Source organism: Biomphalaria glabrata, chromosome 14 (assembly GCF_947242115.1).
Source record: "Biomphalaria glabrata chromosome 14, xgBioGlab47.1, whole genome shotgun sequence".
NCBI classification, from domain to species: Eukaryota; Metazoa; Mollusca; class Gastropoda; family Planorbidae; genus Biomphalaria; species Biomphalaria glabrata.
The window spans coordinates 3,201,053-3,227,438 of record NC_074724.1 but is presented as its reverse complement, the minus strand read 5'-3'; the positions used below and the strand labels follow the sequence as shown (position 1 = coordinate 3,227,438).

The 26,386-nt window shown below is 38.3% G+C and overlaps 1 protein-coding gene across 1 annotated transcript in view; it reads right to left on the bottom strand.

Annotated features, from left to right (window-relative positions):
- The window catches only part of LOC106053073 (adipokinetic hormone/corazonin-related peptide receptor variant I-like), a 45,996-nt gene that overhangs the window by 13,314 nt on the left and 6,296 nt on the right, over nucleotides 1-26,386 (bottom strand). The window contains exons 2-4 of the mRNA XM_056011269.1: nucleotides 21,526-21,989; nucleotides 20,600-20,777; nucleotides 18,738-18,914 (exon numbers count right to left, since the gene is read on the bottom strand). Coding sequence (XP_055867244.1) covers nucleotides 18,738-18,914; nucleotides 20,600-20,777; nucleotides 21,526-21,974 — 804 coding nt within the window. The 5' untranslated portion in view covers nucleotides 21,975-21,989. The remainder of the gene's footprint in view (nucleotides 1-18,737; nucleotides 18,915-20,599; nucleotides 20,778-21,525; nucleotides 21,990-26,386) is intronic.

Genomic DNA, 26,386 nt, shown 5'->3' with positions numbered 1-26,386 from the left:
AAGAGCGAGTGAAAAAAACAAAAAGACCAAAACAGAGAAAAGAGAATCCGTTTCAAAGAGAAAAAAGATGAAAGAGACAAAATAAAAGAATCCTAGTGGCCACTAATAGAGGAGAAACAAGAGGATGAGAGAAAAATATTAAAAGGAGATTTAAAAAAACTGATCAACATCCGAGCTTTGACCTACGTAGGACTCCTACAGAGCCTCCAGACGACTAATTTTAAATTAATATTCACATTATGCTGATCTCAATTCAAATATAAGCCCCTCCCCCTCGCTGCAATAGAGTCGTCCCTCCTGTTAGCATGAATTTAATAGATATGTCACGAATGATGGGGAGGGACTAGATTTAGAAATGAATTATTTTCTTTAAAAAAAAAAAGCATCGCTTTATTTCGTGTCCATATAGCCCGACTTGAGCCATATAGCCTGACTTGAGCCATATAGCCTGACTTGAGCCATATAGCCTGACTTGAGTCATATAGCCCGACTTGAGTCATATAGCCTGACTTGAGCCATATAGCCTGACTTGGGTCATATAGCCTGACTTGGGTCATATAGCCCGACTTGAGCCATATAGCCTGACTTGAGCCATATAGCCTGACTTGAGTCATATAGCCCGACTTGAGCCATATAGCCTGACTTGAGCCATATAGCCTGACTTGAGCCATATAGCCTGACTTGAGCCATATAGCCTGACTTGAGCCATACAGCCTGACTTGAGTCATATAGCCTGACTTGAGCCATATAGCCTGACTTGGGTCATATAGCCTGACTTGAGCCATATAGCCCGACTTGAGCCATATAGCCCGACTTGAGTCATATAGCCTGACTTGAGCCATATAGCCTGACTTGAGCCATATAGCCTGACTTGAGCCATATAGCCTGACTTGAGCCATATAGCCTGACTTGAGTCATATAGCCTGACTTGAGCCATATAGCCTGACTTGAGCCATATAGCCCGACTTGAGTCATATAGCCTGACTTGAGCCATATAGCCTGACTTGAGCCATATAGCCTGACTTGAGCCATATAGCCCGACTTGAGCCATATAGCCCGACTTGAGTCATATAGCCCGACTTGAGCCATATAGCCCGACTTGAGTCATATAGCCTGACTTGAGCCATATAGCCCGACTTGAGCCATATAGCCTGACTTGAGCCATATAGCCCGACTTGAGCCATATAGCCTGACTTGACAGACTCGGGGACTGAACTCCCGCCTTGCATAATTACGTGTTCTACCTTTGAACGTGACCAGCTGTCATCTCATTAAATGATACGCTGATAAGTTAAATCAACAGCTTTGATAAGCAACCACCACAAGTCATTCTATCTCGCGGTTTGGTCCCTTGTTTTAGAAATAACAACACAAGTCATTTTATAGAAACGTAGCGCCTACTCGATTATCATCAAACGTGGCGTAAAAGGGCGGCGAATAGGTGGGGGTACATCCCTCGGGATTTCAATTTCAGATTAATATAGGGGGAGGGACACAAGAAGGGGGTGCACACTTGTAAAAGAACAGGACAACAAAGTAATTATTCCCTTTTTTTAAAAATTTACTTTACGTTGTCCAAATAAAATAAGCAGCGTTTCTCAAACTGTGGGGCGCGCCCCCACCTTAACGTTCCAACCACAAAAAAAAAAAAAAAGCGTGCGCATTTGGTTAATTCTAATTTCTGGTGAAAAAAGCTTTCAGTGTGTTTATCCATCCATGTTTGCTTATTAACCAACTGAAATGACATTATTATTAAGGTTTAATAGATTAAAATATTTTAGTAAGGATTTTTTAAAAATGTATTCCGTTATCGCGACATGGGTCTGCAACAAAAAAAACTTTTGAAGAAGGCATTTCACAACTTCTCCGCTCACGTGATTCTTCTTGACGTTTTGACGTTAGAGTGATAAATATTCTCACGACTGATTTACATTATTATATTGACAACTTTTGTGTGACTTCTTCTTCTTCTTCTTCTTCTAGCCAGCATTTTGCTGCTGATCTGTGAGCTCTTTTGCAGACTGTGCCAAGGAAAAAAAGTGTGCTGTTTTCTTCAGTTGTTCAACACTGCCGTTAGTTATGTTGGGCTGTAGTGGAAGTAGGGTAAGCCTAAGGATGTGTGACAAAAAAAAAGGTCCTGGACAAGACGTCTGACTCAACACTAAGATAATCTTGAGACGATCTCGTTCATTGCAGACGTACGTGTTGTATATGTCCCACGAAGGTTCTCACACGAGAGTATCGGCCAGTGCTGCCTCCTTCTTTATAGTTTATTTAATTTGAGCTGCGATTTTATTTTTGACTAGAATGAATGCCGTGCTCTGTTGCAAGAAAACATTTCAGGCATGTCTCATTCTTATTGCTGAAAACTTTTTTTTGACTTTCGTTTCTCTTACTGAGTGAGTGCTGTGGCTCAGAACGCAGGAACACACTTGGAATCGCTGGGTACTTCCCCAGTCAAACCTACTGTCTCTCTACAACTTGCTCCATAAAGAAAATTTTGTAGTATATCAACTACTTACATTTATTTATTATCTAGATGGTGCAATAAAATGACACGATTTAGCTTTATTTAATATTTAAATTTAGATTCTAAACATAGTGTAAATATTTATGCATAATAACACCGGAGAATTTTGTTTTAAATGTGTCTAAATTTTTTTTCTTTTTCTTTGCATTCTAAAAGCCCTTCCCTCCATACTGCGATCCCTAAGATCCCTAAGATCCCCAGCTAGTTCAGTGGGGAACTAACGAAATTCTTCTAGTTCTCGAAACACCAAGTCGGAGCACTGAATCTAGATGTTCATCCGTGAGGCGATTATGTAACATGGTTTTCGCCCGTTTCATCATTGAAAAAGTTTGTTCACATAAATGAGTGTTTGAAAACATTGAAAACAAGACTCCTGTGGGGGTGCCTAAGGGGATGCGAGAGCATTCTCATTGCACTGTGCGGAGTTGTAAAAAAGCTCCCACAATCTTGTCACAATCCAGGTGCCGTTCCTCAAGGGGCCGTTACATAAATGGCGTGTCCTGCACGGTTAGCTTGGTATAGAAAAGGAAAATGGCAGGGGTCCCGGTGCATGCGGTCTCTGGCCGCGAGTCTGACACCCCGCCAAACAGAACAGTGTACACTGTTCTCATTTCAGGCCGGTGAAAGGGAGCTCTTGTTCATTTTTGCTGGCCTAGAGTTCCAAGAGCCAAAGGCTCAACTCTACCTGACAGTTACAAGAAGATCATCGATAGCGCTTGTTTTCGAAGATTTGGAAAAGTTTCTACAGGTAACACGGAGTAGAAATCAATGGTCTGCATCACTTGAACTTTGTCAAGCAGGGATGTCTGGCTTTGTAAGTCAATCAGTTCCAGTAGCAGATCTGTCGGAGCGCTTGACACAAGCAGGGATGTCTGGCTTTGTAAGTCAATCAGCTCCAGTGGCAGATCTGCCGAGGCACTTGACACAAGCAGGGATGTCTGGCTTTGTAAGTCAATCAGTTCCAGTGGCAGATATGTCGGAGCACTTGACACAAGCAGGGATGTCTGGCTTTGTAAGTCAATCAGCTCCAGTGGCAGATCTGTCGGAGCACTTGACACAAGCAGGGATGTCTGGCTTTGTAAGTCAATCAGCTCCAGTGGCAGATCTATCGAGGCACTTGACACAAGCAGGGATGTCTGGCTTTGTAAGTCAATCAGTTCCAGTGGCAGATCTGTCGGAGCACTTGACACAAGCAGGGATGTCTGGCTTTGTTAGTCAATCAGTTCCAGTGGCAGATCTGTCGGAGCACTTGACACAAGCAGGGTTGTCTGGCTTTGTAAGTCAATCAGTTCCAGTGGCAGATCTGTCGAGGCACTTGACACAAGCAGGGATGTCTGGCTTTGTAAGTCAATCAGCTCCAGTGGCAGATCTGTCGGAGCACTTGACACAAGCAGGGATGTCTGGCTTTGTAAGTCAATCAGTTCCAGTGGCAGATCTGTCGAGGCACTTGACACAAGCAGGGATGTCTGGCTTTGTAAGTCGATCAGCTCCAGTAACAGATCTACAGCAAACGAATTTTCAAAACAACGGATTTCATTTTTTAAATTATCAAAATCCACAATTCTTTCACTGAAATTATTCATCAAGAGCCTCAGAAGCTGGATCATTCTTTTTTTTGGGGGGTGGGGGGGAGGGAAGACATATTTAGCTGCTTATCATTTTGTAGAGTGGTGCAGGCTGGAAAGTTGACAAGAAGCACATTTTCCGCCTGTTGAATAAAGAGTTGCAATTTTGTTTGGAAAGCGCTTATGTCTGCATACACATGCGAAATCAATTTGTTTTCCCTTGTAGTTTGGTGTTGAGTTCATTTAGATGTGATGTGATGTCGCATAAAATAGCCAAATCCCACAGCCATGAGGGGTCGTTCAGTTGTGGCACTTGATTTGATTTTTCCGTCCTAAATATTTCAATTTCGTGACTCAAATTTAAAAAAATGTTTTAACACCTTTTCCTCGGCTTAACCAGCGCTTTCACTGTGAAATAGAACTTCTTCATATTCAGACTCTATTTCTGTCAGAAAATCTTTGAAAGTTTTGTGATTCAGCGTTCTTGTGATTGGATGAAATGTACAGTGCTGAGCACAATCATTATCACATGGTCCAGATTTAAAACCTTTCCACGGAGATTTTGTTGGTGAATGGTGCAGTGAAGCCGCAGGGGTTCAGTTCCATTTCACTCAACAACTTTTTAAATAACTCTTGGTGTCAGTCCGTTTTGACATCCAACCATATTTCTAGCGCCATCAAGTAATCACTCCTATTAATTTATTCCAATTAAGAGCAAGGTCCTCTATGATGGTTGACACTTCTTTGAACAGGTCTCCTCCAGTTGTAGTCCCATGCATGCTCCTCATAGCTGCTAACTCCTCTGTTATATCAGAATTGTTGTTTGAACCGTGAATAAATACCAAGAGTTGCTCGGTATCAGTTGTGTCAGTGGACTCGTCAGCGGCAATAGAAAACATTTCGAATTCGGCTGCTCTGTCTTTTAATTGTGAATGTAGATTTTCAACCATATCTTCCACTCGCCTTGTAATTGTCATGCGAGAAATGCTAACAGCTTCTACTGCATTCTTCTTTTCAGGACACATTTCTTCCACCACTGCTAGCAAGCACTTTTTTACACATTCGTCATCGCAAAAAGTCTTCATTGCTCTACTTAAGATGTGAGCAATTCTGTAGCTGGCCCTTAATCGCAGACTCATTTTCTTCTGTTTTTTTGTGAAATATTCTCGTCAATGTCCCAATCTCTAGTCGTAACTTGACAATCTTGTCTTCGCGGCTCAAACCAAGAATGCCACTATTATGTGTTTGGTTTCATGATGCTTTTTAATGTTATGTTCTTTAAAAACAGCCACAATTTTATTTACAAATCAAATATTTTGGCTTACTATCATATTCCACAAAAAAAGTAAAGATCTGTTCACTTTTCCTGAAAGTTTCTACATGCAGAGTCCTTTTTTCGTTTCTTAGGCTGTCCCGTTATTATTATTAATAATAATAATTTTATTTATAAAGCGCTGTTAACAAACAAAATGTAGGCTCGAGGCGCTATGATAACATTACAAACATAAACCCGACAGCTAAAATGACAAACCCATTTTTAAAAGTTTTAAGCAAGTAGGTCTTAATGTTTTTCTTGAAAGAAGTGTAGCAGGTTGTCTGTCTGAGATCAATGGGGAGTGACTTCCAAACCTTTGGTCCGTGCACTGAAAAAGCCCGAAGACCGTAGCTTTTGAGGGAGAAACGTGGCACCACTAAAAGCGTTGAGTCCATTGAGCGCAGAGCTCTCTGAGGGACATATAGAGTGATCAAATCTTTAAGGTACAAGGGCATCTCATTGTTATATATACACTGATGGCAAAGTGTGGCGACCTTGTAATCGATTCTCGCTTTCACATGAAGCCAATGGAGCGTGCGCAAGAGCGTAGTAGCAGAATCTTGTCTAGTCGTGCGGCATTGTTCTGAATACGTTGCAGCTTGACTATTTTGTCATCGGGTATGCCTGCTAGCAGCTGCAGATAAAGACCCTTGCAGAGCTGACTTATGTGTGGGTCGAAAGATAGTGTTGAGTCGAAGAAAATTCCAAGATTCCGCACTACATGGACATAAGGAAGCTAGCAGTTCGTGATAAAATTAAATCACAAACGTTAAACACTACGGTACCAATCGCTTTGACATGACCCAAAAGATGCATTAATGATGCTCTGTGTTGCACACATACGGTGACAAGGACACGGCTAGCTCAAGACAGTAGCGGAATTTTGCAAAGAATTAAAAATAGCTGTCAAATTTTATCGCCATAAAAAAACAACACTTGTGTTCTTACAATGAAAAAATATTGTCTATGACTATTATAAAAACACACCTAAAGATGGAATTCATCTAAGAAAGAGAATTCTAACTTAAAGAGAATATTGTTTCAACATTCTAAATTTTTTACATTTTTTTTTTTACATTTTTTAAAATCATTTTGGCGAGCCGGATAGAAGCACGTCGCGGGCCGGATCTGGCACGGGGGCCGTAGTTTGGGCATCACCAATGTTTTATATAAAGAAATCTCTTATTAACAAAAATAAGTAAAAGGTAAAGTAAAGTTTCCCTTTCAGACCTTGTGGTCTATACGGCAGATGATGTAAAGGTCATCTGATTCTGTGGCCTACGATAAAAGAGGGTGTCGTATGGCCGGCACGACGACCAACCGCCTTTACTTTTCCCCAACTAATGTCAGGTATCTAGCTGGGTGGACTCAGAGGTGTCCAAGGATCCCGAAATGAAAATTCCCAGTTTTGAACATTGGATTTCCTAGTTTGGGGGGTCACATATTATGCGTCTCCTGTTAAACAAAAATATCGTACTATAAATGTTAGTAAAATTCTAACTTTTCAAAATGACCATAAAATTATAATATTCTATGTTATCTTTATTCATAATTGTATTTTTTTTTAATTGAAGGGAGAGAAATCGTGATAGGTTTACATAACAACTACTACCGGGTTATATACACTTGACTGTGTAGATAGACACAGGCACTATAGAACTGCATGATTGTTTTACTTTTTAAGATTTCAAATACAATTAGTATAATAAAATAAAATATTTAAATTTTTTAATGTGGGCATATATATAAATAGATTTTAATAACTTGAATAACATTTTACAAATATTTTATTTAAAATAATTTCCTTACTATACACTATACAACAAATTATCACGTGGCTCACTAAAAGTCTCGACAAATTTTTGGTGGCTGTTTGCGTTTCATAACAGGATAATATCCCTTCGATACCCGAGTGCCCTGATGGCTCATTCGAAAAACATTTATGGCTGTCTAGAGCTAGATATTATTGAAAGACGTCACAATTCTAACCTGAAGATGGCAAAATTCTACTCTGGATCCTTGCTGGCTTAGGCCTTTTATAAGGGAAGGGGGTCGGAAACGATTTTTTTTTTCGTTTGGGTGCGGGGAGCGTCACGGGTATAAGTTTGAGAAGCACTGGTGTAATATATATATATATATAAATATATATATATATATATATATATATATATATAGCCTACTTCGTCAACACGTGACCAGTTTTAAAATAATACATTGGCTAGCGCCTAGTCTAGAATGTTTGACACAGATGGTCCCGAGTATCTTATTAAATGACCACAATAGTTTTTTTCTCATTTGAACTAGACCTTGTTGACCTAATTAAATAAGCTTACAATCACGCTGAGTTATGGATGTGTTATTTAATCACGCTGTGCTTAGGCTTAGGATGTTTTATTTACAGGGCAACTATGGCGGAAAAAAAAATATTCTAAATCACCGTCGGACAAGAGTATGTCTGCGTTGGGTGTGGCAAAATATGTAGGTCGCTGCTGGGGCTGCGTAACCACGGGAAACACTTCTTCAGACTCGAAGCCTTATTATTATTATTATATCTCTTTGGTTATTATTGGAGCAATATAACCTGACCATTATTATCGTGTTCCTTTTCACCTTGACATCGACTTAGTCACTACTAGATCTAGAACACATCAGGCTTATGAAGCAACATCTGGAAAACCCTTCAAGTACCAGATAGAAAGCATAGATAGAGCCTTCATTTCAGTGTTAACGTGATTACCTCTTTCCCGCGGCAATTAAATTCTATTTCTGTTGTATTAATCTCCCATTAAGCGAAAAGTTTTACTTGTTAAGAGTTATTTAATCTCAATTGATGGAATACAGCTTTAAATCCTACTGATGTGCGGGTAGCCTGCGTCTTAAAGCAAAATATTCGCTTTGTTATAGCCACTATATTTAAGTCGAATTACACTAACAGGTACACCGTGGGGGGGGGGTGGGGGGGGGGTAAAAATGTCTGGATAGAAATCTAGTTTTATGCTAAGAGGTCACGAGTTTGTCAAGAGAGTTTTACAGCATTACGCCAGAAAATTGTCACAAGACACAAAGGGACTTAAAAGAGTTTTTATTTTAGGGCTTCGCTTGATGGAGGGGGGGGGGCATTTGCATGAAACGTTGAAGGTAATTTACAAAGCCCATCAATCAAAATGTTCAATGGCCTTATGCAAAAATATGTTTTCGTCAGGTTTCCAAATTACATTGCCTTTGATTATAATGTTGTAACTCCAGTGGCGGACTGAAAGGGTTAATGTGTGTGCGGCCTACTGATACACACGACTCAGGCCAATCACACAGGTCACACGGGGTCAACGGCTGTTGAACAAGGGACATTACTGCTTGAACACGCAAGTATGAACTGTGTTGTGGTCATGTGATCGAGAGCCTTTAATGACGAGAGACAATGTGTAAAAAAAAAAGACAGTTGAGTCCAGGACAGGAAGGCGTAAGGACTGTGTCATGGTACCTTGTGAGTCCTTGAAAATGTAGCTGTACGAGCTAGAGAGACTTGTAGTGTTAGTTAGGCAGTTGTGTTGTGTAGCAAAGCATTTGAAGTTGATGTAGCCAATTGTGTTTATTAGCTGTTTTTGATGTATTTGTCATTAAATCGCCCCTTTGTTTATTGAAGTTCTTGTTGTCAAGTTTTTGTATTAGATGTGCTGTGTTGTGTTTAGCAGTGTTTGCAGAAGGCCTGATAGTGAAGATCGTAACAATAAGCTGATATGTTTATGTGTTGACGATGATGTAACGGGTCCAGCACAATGGATCAACAACCTGAAACTACTGCAGCAGATGTCATTAGAATTGTGGTCGCACCGTTATGTTCTGCTAATTCCGGACTTAACCAATTCCATTCTTTACTAAGATTCGAACTCATGGCCGTTGGTTACAAAAACTACGCACTTTCCCACAAAGCTAATTTGATTTCAAACATTCAATAATAAAAGCGTGCTATTTAATTTATATTTCCCTCTCTATATTAAATTCTTGATGCGAATACTAAATCCCAAGATGGCGTATAGCCTCGGTGGGAAAAAAAAGAACAATGTTCAACAGCTTGAAGAATCTTTTGTAGAGGTTTTTGTTTCGCTTCGAGATTCGTCTTTTTAAAGTCGGCCCACAATATCCATGCCCTGCATTGTTTCCCCTTTGAAGTGAAACACCAGTATTGTAGCACAGGCCTAAATAGTATGTTAATGTGTACGGGAATATTGTTGAAATGTATAATATGTCAGATCTTATGCAAAGTTAGATTCATTCAAATTCACATGTCAAATAAATTATTGAATAGAATCATACGTCAGACTGCAGCAGCTGGCAGTATATGGAGTCTGAAAGAGAAAGATGGAGGACGTTCGCAAAGGTTGCAGACACACATTTGAGACCCAAAGACAATGGATATGTCTGCGCTAGATGTGGCCAAATCCTTAACCCAAGGCAGATGCAGACTGCGGAAAGAAAATGTATATAAAAACCCGGCGTACAACGGCCTTGTCAGCATCAGTAGAGCCAAAATAAGGATATTGCAACTGGGTCAGCGTACTCATGTCTTAGTCATTCATCAAATTCGCAGACGGTATTTTAGTAACAGGCCTAATTTTAGTCTTTTTACATCTAGATGTGCTCTTTTTCAAGATTGTTTTTAATTAGCTTGATTTAATTGAAATGACATTAATCAAGGTCAGGCTACGAACAAATATTATTGGTCAAAGAAAGTAAAAAGTAAAGTAACCCTTTCAGATCTTGTGATCTATAGGGCAGATGATGTTAAGGTCATCTGTTTATTTGGCCAACGGTTAACGAGCAGGGTGTTGTGTGTCCAGCACAACGACCAACCGCCTCTACTTCCCCAACTAAAGTCAGGTACCCATTAGAGTTGGGTGGACTCAGGGGCGTCCTAAAGATCCAGGAGTTCAAAGTCACAGTCTTCACCGAGATTCGAAACCAGGACCCCCGGTTCGGAAGCCAAGAGCTTAACCACTCAGCCACCGCGCCCCCATTGGTCAAATAAGCTTTAACAAAACGACCTTAAAGGTCAACTATTTAATCCGACGTTAAGATTTTTAAATAAGGAAAGACTTTTGGTCTTTGTACTGGTCACATGATACCTCTTTCAAACAGATGTGATGTAAATTGCGTTTTCAGTTACCTTAATACTTATGTTCCTTATCAGTATTACAGAATCCTGTAAAAGTTGAGTAGGGCCTATAACTCTAACATAAACATAACCCAGTTGGATATTAATTTAAACATCAAGTGTTATCATATTTAAGATCTCTAGTCCAGACGTCTGATACACATTGTGTGTGTGTCTCGTCAAAAACTAGCTCGCCTAGCTGGATACATGGCTCAAGGCCATCTGTGACGTTGAAACCTCGCTTTGGATACACAATTCTATCCACGCTCGGGCAAGCTGATTCAAAATCATACAAAATTAGATTTAACTCTTTCTCTCCCAACTGACGATACCAGCGTTGATTCCACGAGAATGTGGTAAATAATTACGGAGAGAAAGAGTTAAAAAATAAAAACGAGACAAAGTATGTTGAACGGTACAAACAGGGAATGATTAAGTGTGTTGAAAACAAGACATTTTACTGTCATTGCTATTTCTCTCTCAAATAAACTGACAACATGAAACACATACGAGCAGCCGAACTGAAGGACACCCCGACCAATGACTAGGGAGGTACAACTATTATGGTAAAAAGTCAGACACCACCCGCAAATCTTGTTGAGGTAGGAGTTATGGGAGACCAAGCGTCATAGTTGGCCTGACCACTGACCTGTGGACGTGGCAACGAGTTACTTGTCTTCACTGCCCACACGATGCCACGTCAGAGGAGGTCAGTGTTAAGGTCAGTGTTAAGGTCCAGAAGGATGCTTGATCTCGAGTTATGTTGACTCTTTCTGCTTGTGAAAGGTTTGGAGGCATACAAACACACGCGAAAATGTAGAGTTATCTCGCATGTACGACACTTTTTATGTGACTCTGATACCAAACACATTACCACAACAAACACATTTCTATACTTAACACAGTGCTACATTAAACACATTGTGACTTCAAAAACATTACGACACCAAAAACACATTACTATGCTAAACACAGTACCATAACAAATACAGTACTAAGCCAAATACATTACCACAACAAAAACACTATATATCAAAACATTACTATACCAAACACAGTAATATACCAAAGTTTACCAAACAGAGTACTATACCAATCATAGTACTATAACAAACACAGTACTATACCAATCATAGTACTATAACAAACACAGTACTATACCAATAATAGCACTATAACAAATATAGTACTATAAAAAAACAACACGAAGCAAACCAAACACTTAACCAAACCAAACACTTAACCAAACCAAACACTTAACCAAACCAAACACTTAACCAAACCAAACACTTAACCAAACCAAACACTTAACCAAACCAAACACTTAACCAAACCAAACACTTAACCAAACCAAACACTTAACCAAACCAAACACTTAACCAAACCAAACACTTAACCAAACCAAACACTTAACCGAACCAAACACTTAACCGAACCAAACACTTAAGCAAACCAAACACTTAAGCAAACCAAACACTTAAGCAAACCAAACACTTAAGCAAACCAAATTCTTAACCAAACCAAACACTTAACCAAACCAAACACTTAACCAAACTAAACACTTAACCAAACCAAACACTTAACCAAACACTTAACCAAACCAAACACTTAACCAAACCAAACACTTAACCAAACCAAACACTTAACCAAACCAAACACTTAACCAAACCAAACACTTAACCAAACCAAACACTTAACCAAACCAAACACTTAACCAAACCAAACACTTAACCAAACCAAACACTTAACCAAACCAAACACTTAACCAAACCAAACACTTAACCAAACCAAACACTTAACCAAACCAAACACTTAACCAAACCAAACAATTAACCAAACCAAACACTTAACCAAACCAAACACTTAACCAAACCAAACACTTAACCGAACCAAACACTTAACCGAACCAAACACTTAAGCAAACCAAACACTTAAGCAAACCAAACACTTAAGCAAACCAAACACTTAAGCAAACCAAACTCTTAACCAAACCAAACACTTAACCAAACCAAACACTTAACCAAACTAAACACTTAACCAAACCAAACACTTAACCAAACACTTAACCAAACCAAACACTTAACCAAACCAAACACTTAACCAAACCAAACACTTAACCAAACCAAACACTTAACCAAACCAAACACTTAACCAAACCAAACACTTAACCAAACCAAACACTTAACCAAACCAAACACTTAACCAAACCAAACACTTAACCAAACCAAACACATAACCAAACCAAACACTTAACCAAACCAAACACTTAACCAAACCAAACACTTAACCAAACCAAACACTTAACCAAACCAAACACTTAACCAAACCAAACACTTAACCAAACCAAACACTTAACCAAACCAAACACTTAACCAAACCAAACACTTAACCAAACCAAACACTTAACCAAACCAAACACTTAACCAAACCAAACACTTAACCAAACCAAACACTTAACCAAACCAAACACTTAACCAAACCAAACACTTAACCAAACCAAACACTTAACCAAACCAAACACTTAACCAAACCAAACACTTAACCAAACCAAACACTTAACCGAACCAAACACTTAACCGAACCAAACACTTAAGCAAACCAAACACTTAAGCAAACCAAACACTTAAGCAAACCAAACACTTAAGCAAACCAAACTCTTAACCAAACCAAACACTTAACCAAACCAAACACTTAACCAAACTAAACACTTAACCAAACCAAACACTTAACCAAACACTTAACCAAACCAAACACTTAACCAAACCACTTTCAAATTTCAGCTAGTCCTGATTCTCTCAGAGTTGTTTGTATCTATGTGAAAGTAAAAGTAATTCAAACCCACCCAATCCACTATGTCCCCGATATTCTCAGGATATAGAACAGTCATGGGCAAACTACGGCCTTGGAAAGGTTCAATCCGGTTTGTGCAGTATTTAGTTGTAATTATTTTTTAAAAAATCCTTCATAATGTTAAAATTCAAGCTTTTAATACGGTTTAAAACTTAAGAAGGATATTAATTTTAATTTGTATGATTCAAGACTTAATTCACACAAGCAGTAAACCAATTTGAGTTGATTGATCCTCAAACAAATAACTGTTCATATAGTGTTTATTATTCTCACAGTTCTACCATGTGCTATTACAAAAAGCAGAATATAAAACGTCGAGTTGATTCGGAATGTTGTGTTGTTGTTTTTTAAAACAATAGTACCCGTAGAAAAGTTGTACATTCATATTAAATGACAAATGGATGTGTCTTGACCGATAACGAAAAGAAGTCAGTAAAGTTCCCCCTTTTAGACCTTGCAATCTATAGGGCAGATGATGTAGAGGTCCTCTTTTTCTGTGACCACGGTTAACGAGGCTGTCATGTGACCAGCACAACGACCAACCGCCTTTACTTTCCCCAACTAAAGTGAGGTACCCATTAGAGTTGGGAGTTAAAAATCCCAGTCTTCCCCAAGGATTCGAACCCGGCACCTTGGTTTGAAAGCCAAGCGCTTTGCCGCTCAGCCACCGCGCCTCTTATAAAGAAAACATAAGCCAAAAAGAATTATTAGGCCAGCCAAATCATTTTCAAAAAGTTGATAGTTCTCATAAAACTGATATATAGGCGAGTTATAGTGTACCGTATGTTTCTCAAAATAAATTTTTATGGAGAAATTATTAAGAGGATGGCTGGTCGTGCGGTTTACGCGCTGGACTGTCGTTCGGATTTCCAAGCTCAAAACTTGCACAGTCTCATCCCCCGTTCGTCCTGCAGGAGGCTAGGACTAGGAAGTAAACTCTCTTCAACTTTGAAGGGACATCCGAAACATGTAAAACGTTTTACAAACAAACAATGTATGGTATGAATCAAGTTTGTGAAGTTTTATGTTTGGATAAAAAAAAAAAAGGTTTTAAAATTGTATGTTCGTCTCGAAAAGCTTGTACATCTAGATTTGAATAGGACAATCAGAAGATAACAATAGAAGAATGCTGACCATGTCCTTCAATGCTGCATACTATATCAAGAGGCCCGAGCAAGACTCTGGCCCCAAAACCTTCCTATAGGACAAAAGCTATACGGGGAACTGCCTGATCTGGAAACCACTGAGTAGTTTATCTCAGATATAAGATTACTGATCTGAACTGCCTGATCTAGAAACCACTGCGCTGTTCATCTCAGATATAGGATTACTGATCTGAACTCTCCTGACATGTCAAATGAGAACGATGAAGAAGTAGAAGAAGAAGAAGAAAAGTAACATCACAGCCTCAAAGACAGTAACTTAACTTTCCGCTAGATTACTAGGAACAAAAGCATGACTTTGAATGACTACTACACAATTTACATTATTTATCAGAGGCATACATTTTTTTTAAAATCCACTCGAAAGTATGCAGGCAGTTATAAAAAAATTTTCTGATGCTTATGAATTGGCATGCATTCTCAGTAAGACTCTTTAATATAAATCAGTCATCAATGTAATGGTAATACTTTTTCAATACTTAGAAGTGGCGTCACTATGGGATGGTGCGGGCCGGACCGGAAAAAAAATTGCGCTTTTACAAAAGAAGACAACTTTAAAAAAAAAAGAGACAGTTATTAGATACCCGTTCGTGGGTATGTTTGTTGAATATTTCATATATATCTATATACAAGGTTGTCAACGTTATTGTCTGATCTGTACCCAGGGCCGGATTTAAGTATGTGAAGGCCCCGGGGCAGAATTTTTGTGGAGGCCCCTACACATTTTCTAAAGCTTGAAGGAAAATCCACTTATTAATAACAAAAAATATATTACTCTCTAAAAGCAGCATGATATATTATAAAAGAAATAGAGTACCTGTTAATTAAACTTAATTTTTTCTTCGATTAAATGTAATACAATTATTTAATATGCATACTTTAGAACCTATATTTAATACGAGCACACTCTACCTTTAATCACGACAGTGCTGACAAGACTGACACTATGAAAAACTCGAAAAGCAAATGTTACAACAAAAAAACGTAACGTTACTGATATGGATTTTTTTTCTCTATTGTGGGGGGGTCGTTTTCTTGTAAGCCCCCTTGCTGTAACCCCGCGTGACCTCGTTTAAATCCTGCCATGTATGTAACAACGGCATTGATATAAACCTAAATGTTGACGATGACAAAAGAATGTTGGCTAGCCACTGCATCATGCGATGGTCTTGCAGTGTTGGATGTCACATTGACACGCTTGATAGCCTATCCATCCAGTGTTTCTTCACAAAGATAAACAAGAGCAGTTGGTTAAAAAAAAATACATATTAAGAAAATAAAAAAAAAGTATAAGATCGTATATCAATATTCATCAAAGAAAACCTAATGGATCACACACACACACACACACACACACAGACACACACACACACGCACACACACACACGCACACACACACACGCACGCACGCACGCACACACACACAATGAAACCAGGTTCATCGCTATGTAATGTCAGAAGGAAGGCCAACTGACTAAGCTAAAGGCGCGTAAAGCATTTTTTGAGCGCAATCGTGGCACATTAACTAACAAAATGATATTGAAAAAGGCTCTTCTGAGACCAGCACAGTATTTAAATTTAAAAAAAAAAAAATTAGAAAAAAAAAAGAGAGAAACCATTGAAGTAAAGAACAAAGAATCCAAAGTTTGAGAGCAATTGATCATTTCATGAGCTTCAACTCAGACAAACTAGTAAAACACACCAGGGGTAGGCAGTAGGGGCGATCGCCCCCCCCCCCCCCCACCCCTCTGAAATCGAAAAATCTAATTTTTAAAATCAGTTATGCAAGTAATTTTTTAAAGAGAAAAAGCTAATTAGTATGCATTATAAAATAGACCTAATTTAAAATGAATAGTGATCTTATAAGTTTCATTTTTCTGTACATTTTTTGTTATTGCATAAATTTTTTTTTTTTATTTTGAGGATTCGAATAAGAGATTGAACCTTTTCAAAACAATTAGATCAATTATAAGACATCAGTTATGCCAGGGAGGCGCGGTGGCTGAGCGGTAAAGCGCCCCAAACCGGGGGTCCCGGGTTCGAATCCTGGTGAGGACTGGGATTTTCAACTTTGGAATCTTTGGGCGCCTCTGAGTCCACTCAGCTCTAATGGATACTTGACATTAGTGGGGAAAAGTATAGGCGGTTGGTCGTTGTGCTGGCTACATGACACCCTCGCTAACCGTAGGCCACAAAAACAGATGAACTTTACATCATCTGCCCTATAGTCCTATAGTCTACAAGGTCTAAAAGGGGAACTTGTTAGGCCAGGTTCACATCTAACTTTACATTCACTTACACCTATCCTTTGATCTGCGGGACCGTTGGGGCACTACACAAGATCTGTTAACCTTCTTTCTCCATTCTTATCTCTCATTTGTCTTTGATATAATTTCATTAGGATGTTCTTTCTGAAAATATTGAAGCCTGCCTGGGTGGACCTCTTCGGTGGCCGATTTTGAGTTTGTGTTTTCACACAAACTGTCTTTTGTAACCTTATTTAATTGTGTTGTTAAGGCTTTGATTTAAAGCCCTCATTTCATCTAATATATAAATATGATTATGTAGAATGATTTTTGATATTTTTTGACATGTTACTAATGCGTTTACAGTGTTTCCTCATCCACTTTACATTCTTGATGAGAAATCGTATAATATATTGTAAATCTGGGTGAGTACTTAGCTATAGCGCTTCTATTGGATGTGGGGGGTGTAATATTATAATATTATCCTGCGCGTAACGTAAGGATCAAAGACCAAGGTGTGGTGGAAGTGTGGAAATCTTTTGAGAGATGAAAACAATTAGAATAATTAAGACCATGCCGCTGATAACTCTTGAAGACCATCAATCACTTTATTTTTCAAACGCTCTTTATTGAAATTGAGCGCGTCATTTTTAGCCTTGAAATAAGATTTTATTTTTTTTCTAATAAAGTCTGACTTCACCCATCAACAGAATATCATGTCGCCTATATAAGTTTTGCTTTAATTTCTTTTAAAAATTAACGGTGTAAATTGTGTTATAGGCAAAGAGAATTACAAACATTGAATATGAATCGATGGATCGTCTTCTGTACTTACAATAATCTATCTTTATGGCTGTTATACATGAACACATTAAAAAATATTTCACATGACCTCTATAAATGTTACATTTTTATAGTTTCTAAAGGCATTTAATTTTATTCTTATCTATGTGTCATGTGAATAAAAATGAATATATTTATTGTTGCTTATTTCATTATTTCTACGATTACTATTTGTTAGATAAAATGATCAGATGATGAAAAGAACAGGGAATGAAGTGACCGGGGATGAAATGACCGGGGATGAAATGACCAGGGGATGAAGTGACCAGGGGATGAAATGACCGGGGATGAAATGACCAGGGGTTGAACTGACCGGGGATGAAATGACCAGGGGATGAAATGATTAGGAGCCGTTTTCAACCTCAAAAATATCTGTAGGGGAGTTTTAAACTAAAAACATCTGAAAGGGTTTTAAACTTAAACCCTCTGGAGGAGGGAGGAGTTAAATTCAAAACCCCTTTTGGCTAAGCTCATAGAATTTTTTGAATGTATTTGCGTTTTTATATTGAAGAGGTGGTTTTAGGTTTATACCCCTTTGGACGCGGGTTTCAAACTCAAAACCACTCTTGGCTACGCTGATAGAATCTGGTGACTGTTGTATGCTTAAACCACTTTAATCTTATATTGAAGTAATAATTGAATAGAATGGTTTTAATCGTAAAAATAAATGGGAGGAGCTACAATAAATAATCTTTTGAAGTACTAACTTGATCGGAGAATGCGTGAGGGAGAAATAGCGTTAACAATTATTTAAGGGACCTAAATATTTATCTATATTTGTGAATACTGAAGGATTAGTTTCCCCTGTTGGTATCAAACAAAATAGTTAATTGCCAGTAATAAACTGTCTAATTGGTAAATCTTTTTTATTGATTCATGTCTTGTCTATGCCAATGAATAATTGTGCAAAGTTTCAACTTGATCCGAGAATGGATGTGGGAGACATAACGTGTACACGCTTTTTGCCAGACAGACAGACAGAGTGAGTTGACAGAAGCTTTGTAAAAATATATTTGACCAAACTGGAGATTGCTAGCTGTATAGTCATCTAACTCTACAGAGTGAACACTTACTTTGATCAGTATGAGCGTGTACATGGTCACCATGATAAGCAAGGGCGCTGCGTAGACTGCCACGAAGACGAACACGTCGTAGACCATCTCGTCCAGGTCACTCGAGAAGAAGTGGAACGTAATGCACTGGGAGAACCACGTGAACACTGGATGGTACTCCAGGTGAAATATGACGCTCTGAAAAGTCACGTGATAGGAACACATTTATAGAACTTCTTGACTTTTTGTTTGGTCTAACATTAAGAATGAAGCCAAATATAATCTAATATAGATCAGCGAAATATTACAAATCCTTTTTTTTTTTAAATAAAAAAACAAATCTCATCTAAAGGGGAAGAGATCTTACCCTAAAACTATATCGATCAATAATGTACAAGTTATTTCCATTATTCGATATCAAACAAAATAATTAGTTACCAATATTTAATTAATTTGTTTTTTTATTGATTCATGTTTTGTTAGGTACATTAAATATTTTTAAGTATCAACTTGATCCGAGAATAGCGTTAGCATTTATTTAAAGGGACTAAACCCAACAAATGTAGCTATATCTGTAAATACTGAAGGATTAATTTCCTTTGTTGGTATTAAATAAAATAATTAATAATTACCAATAACTAATTGACTTGATTATATTTTTTTAATTGATTCATGTCTTGTCTATGTCAATGAATAATTGTGCGAAGTTTAAACATGATCCGAGAATGGATGTGGGAGAAATACTGTGTACACACTTTTTACCAGACAGACAGATAGTCAGATAGACAGGCAGACAGACAGGGTGAATTCATATAAGTTTTGTAAAAATACTTTTAAAAAAAACAATGCTTATACTGACTGACAGAAGGGAGCGTACTGTTAAATTTTTGTTAATATTTTACATGTTTCTGATTTTCCTTCAGAGGTAATCTACTTCCTAGTCCGAACCTCCCGCAGGACGACGGAGGATGGCAGCGAGCTGGGTCAGAACCTGGGACCATCGAAACGACCGAACGCCAATCCAGCTCGCATACCACAAGATCAGGCAGCCAATACTGCCATGTCTCTTAATATTGCAAGTTTTATTTTCCTTTTTGTCTATATAAAACAAAATTAATAAGGTACCGCTAATTGATTAACCAATCCGTGTTGTTGTTTTTTATGTGTTGTTATGGACTATGAATAATTAGGCCGATTTGACCAATTGTTCCAAATTGGGCCCCGCATCTGGCAGGGGGCCCCCACTATTTACCACGTCACTGGTTGTGGTGTTGGTATTTACAAATATCTAATAACCAGTGCTGAAATATAGCTTAGGGTCCCCATTTTTTGTGTGAGCCCCCCCCCCCCCCCCCCAAATGTGTCGGGGATATTTTCAATCATTGTGAAGAAAAAGCAAAGGAAATATTGCCTGAGTTTATAACATGAGCGTAGTCAGTGGAGGGTTGGATTTATAAGGGTCCCCATTTCTACAATAGTTTAGTAACTTATTAAGACTTATTATTGCCAATAACAATCTGTGCAAGATAATAATGTTCCCAGTTTTGTGAATACACTACATTCTTAACCTTGTAGAACAATGGATAGCTTCAATTATCGTTTATACAAAAATAATTTACAAATTTTTGTAAAGCTGACTGCCCACATAGTCAAATAGCAGTTGTATATAAAATCGTAAATTTAATAATAATCTAAATAAGGCGAATGGCTTCAGCAACATTTCCCGTGTTGTGGCCTATATAAATATTGTTACATTAAAGACAGACTTAAGTCTTCTGCTGGATGTTTTATTGTACTGACAGTGGATGGCAGTTTAGGCTATACATGGGCATTTCTCTTACGTAAAGAAACGGACGTCTCTTAATTTGTCTACTCCAACTTACCTGAGGCAGACTGAAGAGGAAGCTGATGACGTAGGCTGAGGTCAGCATTATCTTGCACCTTTTGATAGAACAGCTGAGAACGAGCGGATGGACGATGGACATGTAGCGGTCAATGGCGATGACCACGGTGATATAGGAAGAGAGATAAAAACCATATGCCCGCAGAAGCATGCAAAGCCTGCCAGAGAAGACCCAAAAAAAAAAGTTATTATTTATATGACTATAGATTGATGTTATCAGTGTGTTATGGCCTCCTTCAGTGGTAACGACTATGGTTCATATCGTAGAATACTTTTTCATATGACTGGGGAGGCCTATTTCCTAGATCTAGATCTCTAGCCAAATTTAAATTTCATTTTTTTTTACTTAAAAAATGATAACAGTTAAACTAAGTTTTCCCCGTGTGGCCATCGAGCTAGTTATTCTTTTCTCAGCGATATACATCAACTGTTACATTTCTAGGAAAATAGAGCCGTTTTTGGTTCCTCCACCCTCCTTGAAGTTCTGACGTACAAAATTTATTCAATGGCATGCCATACTCGACGATAATGCTGATACATAATTACCAAACTAAAAATATAATCAAATATTAACAACAATATCACCAACAAACATTAAAGGCTAATGAAAGATACAACAATACATACGATACAATTTAAACAGAGGATATGGTGTGGCCATCTCAAATATGAAATATTTGTCTTTACCTAAATTCACAAGACAAAACCTCTCCTGGACCCCCCAGAAAAAAACGAAGAGGTGACGGCCATGGAATACATTGCAGATGGGCAAAACGTGGGGACAGTTGGAGAGACTCACCCAGAACCGAGACGCTTGGAGGAAGCTGGTTGGTGGCCTATGCCTAGACCGGGCCACAGGGAAGACATGGTAATAATAAAAGTAAGAAATGCAGTCATAGTACTCACCTACACACCATATCCCCTGCTCGCCACGACACTGTAATGTGCCACGTGACCTCAAGAGGCAAGAAGATGCAGGCCACAAATAGATCCGCCACTGAAAGATGCAGGATGCAGAGGTTGACGCGGGAGCGCCTGTCCCCCCACAGGGTGGTGAACACCATCAGGTTTCCAACGAGGGCGATCAGGAAGATACAGCAGTAGGCGACCACGGAGATCAAGGTCTCTTCGTTGAAGGTCATCTCCCTGGGAAGGTCGACCTTATAAACGCTGCAGTTCACGCCTTGACCAAACGTGAGTCCAGAATGTATTTCCCAGTTTGTTGGAGTTGATGCGTTGCTAAGTTGATCCCCAGACTTATTCAATGTTAAAGAAGGGACGCTATCTAGTTGGAGGACCTCAGTGAACAGCAGAGACCCGTTGCTGGACAAACATTCACGTATGTGTACACTCATGGTTCAGTCCAGCCACTGGGAGAAGACAACAAAAGCATGATCTACGTATGTACTAGGAGTTAAGGGCAATGGACCTCGTTCACCAAAAACGAACGGTCACGTGATTATATTGATTTTAAAAAACGAAAAAAAAAACTGTCACGTGATAACCATTTTTGATTAAAATTAGATTGTAATTTGTACAGAAGAGATTGGGAAACACGTGGCTCAATGTGGCTTACTTACGATTGGTGAATGAGGTCCATTGTTTACAAGAATTATTAAATGTATGATATCATTTGCAGAAGTAGCTGGGTAGAATAGATAACAACTAACATAAATAACAACTAACATAAATAACAATGACGTCACGCTGACCTAAAGTAAGTCATCACAGGATAGCTATCTGGTCCTGCGGTTTGTGACTTATCGATGGTCCAGGGTTCAAACCCTGCCCTCGCTCATCCCCCGTCGTCCTACGGGAGGTTTGGACTAGGAAGAAAATTATCTTCAACTCTGAAGGAACATCCGAAAAGAGGTAAAACATTTTTACAAAACAAAAACAATTGTTAAAACATATTCTGTTTCCTATCCACTCGACCACCTCGATGGAGAGAGAGAGAGAGAGAGAGAGAGAGTCCACTGGTAACTGGGGTATGTTCACCCTCTTGCGATGTTCAGAAGAGCTAACATTGAGGGAGCCCACGACTTCCCGAGCCTAAAAACTGCACGCTTGACTGGTGCGTAGTTCTGCTGGGGGATTGACTGACTTCTCTCTGACATAGTTCTTGCACACTCGGCTGGTGTAGGGATTATGTCTGTTGGGGTTTAGAGCTAATGTAGGTATTCATGAGTTGCTGCCCTGGAAACTAGTGAAGGGTCAAACCTTTTTCTAAGCAGTGGTGTCTTCTAGTGGTGTCAGAAGTCTCCTGCCTCGCTTCAGTTTAAACCTTGTCCATACAAATAGAGAGAGAGAGAGAGAGCGAGAGAGACAGAGAGAGAGAAATAAGCTGATAAAATACCGAATAGCAGACTACACGACCAGGCAGTCATACCTACCTGAGTTTTAAATGTTTGTGAAGGGGAGGCACAAGAAATGTGCCCCGAAGGCCCTTCCCCTCCATCCCCCAAAAATGTATCAATTATTTCCTATTGAATGACAATCAGTTCTATATCAACATTAACAATTATTCATACTAGACTTAACTAAACATCGATCTCTCTTTTTGTCTATAGGTTGAACGAGAGAGTCAATGATGTTTCATAGCTCCCCCCCCCCCTTTTTTTAAAGTGTTTAATAATGACCATTTGCAACCATTTGCATCCATTATTTTTTTTTATTACAAAGCGGGTTCAGTCATTTTGGTTGTTGAAATGTTTGTAGGCCTACAAGTTATTTCACCGACACCAAGTCTCGGATCTAGCTGAAATTTTGCACTATTATATATATTACATAACAACACAAGAATGAATTAATAAATTAGCCAATTAATTAATTAACTATAGGTAATTAACTATTTTCTTTTGTATCTTGAACAAGGGAAAGAAATTGTTTTTGACCGAAGTCGTGGTATAAGATGAATCAGTCCTCTTTATAGGTCACTACTTTAAAGTAATTTCGAAAGAAGCAATAGATAACTATTCTATCTTCAATTTTAATATCTCTTCACTAGCAGAGTGGTTAGTATGTCAGCTTGAGGAGGATTGAGCCATAAGTTCGAATTCAAGTCGCTCCCTTTTTTTTATAAATGCTTTTATATAGCGATTACGCTAAAATTCACCCAGATATCCCTTTGTTTTCCCAACTGGTCCAAATAAGTGATAAGATCATAGCGTACTGAGAAAGCCAAAAGCATGAAATAGCGCTAAACAGAAATGGTAAAAGTATTTCTAATCGCACAGATTTACTGCTGTTATTCTAGATCAGTGATTCCCAAAGTGGTCAATATAGACTCACCATTTTTTTTATAAAATATAAACGTTACTTCAAAAAAGAAGATGATAACATCCTACACGTGTCCCTAGGTCAATCTTCTTCATTTGAAATCCCAGTCTTCACCAAGATTCAAACCCATGACCCCAGGTTCGGAAGACAAGCGCCTAACCACTCAGCCACAGCGCCCCCCCCCCACCCCCAATATCTCTACTTATAGCAAAATCCGGAAAACCGCACAGTATATGCGAAAAGTTGATTTTGCCAGGGTTATCAGCTTAGTTGGCTTCAAAACGAGTGTACCGATACTTGTTAGATATCAAGGTACATCAACAGAAATTTTCTATATGTTTGTCATCTTCATAGCTAATGGCAAAGATTTCAGCGAGGTTGTCAATCTTCTAATAAAAGCTGAATTTTCACTAAACGAGAAGTTCAAATATGAAACCTAACTAAACTGAAGCCCGGATTTTGACATTTTATTATCAAAGCAGCCAACTTCTTCATTTATATACTTGAAGGTTCAGATATATAATCTGTGCAATTAATTGTGCAGTGTTTTCCAGATACGGCAGCTCTCCATATAGTGTTTTCCAGATATGGCAGCTCTCCATATAGTGTTTTCTTTCCAGATATGGCAGCTCTCCATATAGTGTTTTCAAGATTTGGCAGCTCTCCATATAGTGTTTTCAAGATATGGCAGCTCTCCATATAGTGTTTTCCAGATATGGCAGCTCTCCATATAGTGTTTTCCAGATGTGGCAGCTCTCCATATAGTGTTTTCCAGATATGGCAGCTCTCCATATAGTGTTTTCTTTCCAGATATGGCAGCTCTCCATATAGTGTTTTCTTTCCAGATATGGCAGCTCTTCATATAGTGTTTTCCAGATATGGCAGCGCTCCATATAGTGTTTTCTTTCCAGATATGGCAGCTCTCCATATAGTGTTTTCTTTCCAGATATGGCAGCTCTCCATATAGTGTTTGTGCTATTTTGGAGGGGGTTGACCATTGTCTTGTTCGGGCCTCTCGATATGTATGGGGCTATGAGGGACATGGTCAGCATTCTCTGGTGATGCTCCACTGGGGCAGATCTCACTAGTCCCTATTTTTAGCTTCCGGAACATGTATTGTCTCTTTGTGTCCGGTTCTGAGGCGATATCTTGTATGTTGGTCATATCTGGACAACTTGTAATAGTCATCGTTTTTTCTTTGAAACGTGTGTGAGAGATGGTCAATTTCTCGTTTATTCTACTCTGTACATTTTGTCATTTCTCCCGAGTAAAGAGAGGTTTTCAAGTCATTCTCCAATCTTTGGTCACTATCTAATGCAGCCCACTAATAGGCATTTATTTTCTACTTGGGGATTGCTTGTATTAAGTTTTATTTTGCTCTTTTTTTTTTTTCAATTTAATTAATTAATAATCAATTTTTTAAAAAATTACATTTGAAGTTTAAGAGTTATTAAAAATACATAACTGAGCGGGGGGGGGGGGGGGGGGCAGGGGTCTATCGTAAACTGGAAAAAAATGGCAAGGGGACTATGACACAAAACAAGTTTAGGAACCACAGGTCCCATGTCTAATACAAAATATAATTACAGGACTGATCTAAACCAATTACACCTCGTACACATTTTCAAATTTATTTTTATGTTTTTTTTTATTTTCGTTTATAGAATATTTGCAACATCCATTTGTTGTCTGAACCGTCTTCGCATAACTACCGATATGACAATAAAAATGTACATTTAGATCAAAGAAATAGGCGCTCCGTCACATTTATGCATACATTTTGTGTTGTATGTATTTTTAACTTCCATTAGTAAGGAGCGTTTTTATTGCTAAATAACTTGTTTTAATTTTTGTAGTTTCATTTCAAGGCTCCATCCAATTGACTGTCTGGTAAAAGTGTTGCACAACGCTATTCCCCCCCCCCCACCCCACTTTCTATTCTTGGATCAAGGTAAAACTCTGCACAATTATTTATTGTATTTGACAATACTTGAATCAATTAAATTAATCAATTAGTTAAATAATTGGCTGTTAATTAATTAATTCTGTTTTAAATGGACAATGTATTGAGCTTAGGGAAAGATAAGACTTGTGTAGAAAATTAGGCCGTTCACTAAAACTTTTAAACAAACAAAAGACCTTTTATAAGTACTTGAACAAAAGACTAGAAGACCTTCTTTTATAAGTACTTGAACAAAAGACTAGAAGACCTTCTTTTATAAGTACTTGAACAAAAGACTAGAAGACCTTCTTTTATAAGTACTTGAACAAAAGACTAGAAGACCTTCTTTTATAAGTACTTGAACAAAAGACTAGAAGACCTTCATTTAAAAGTACTTGAACAAAAGACTAGAAGACCTTTTATAAGTACTTGAACAAAAGACTAGAAGACCTTCATTTATAAGTACTTGAACAAAAGACTAGAAGACCTTCATTTATAAGTACTTGAACAAAAGACTAGAAGACCTTCTTTTATAAGTACTTGAAC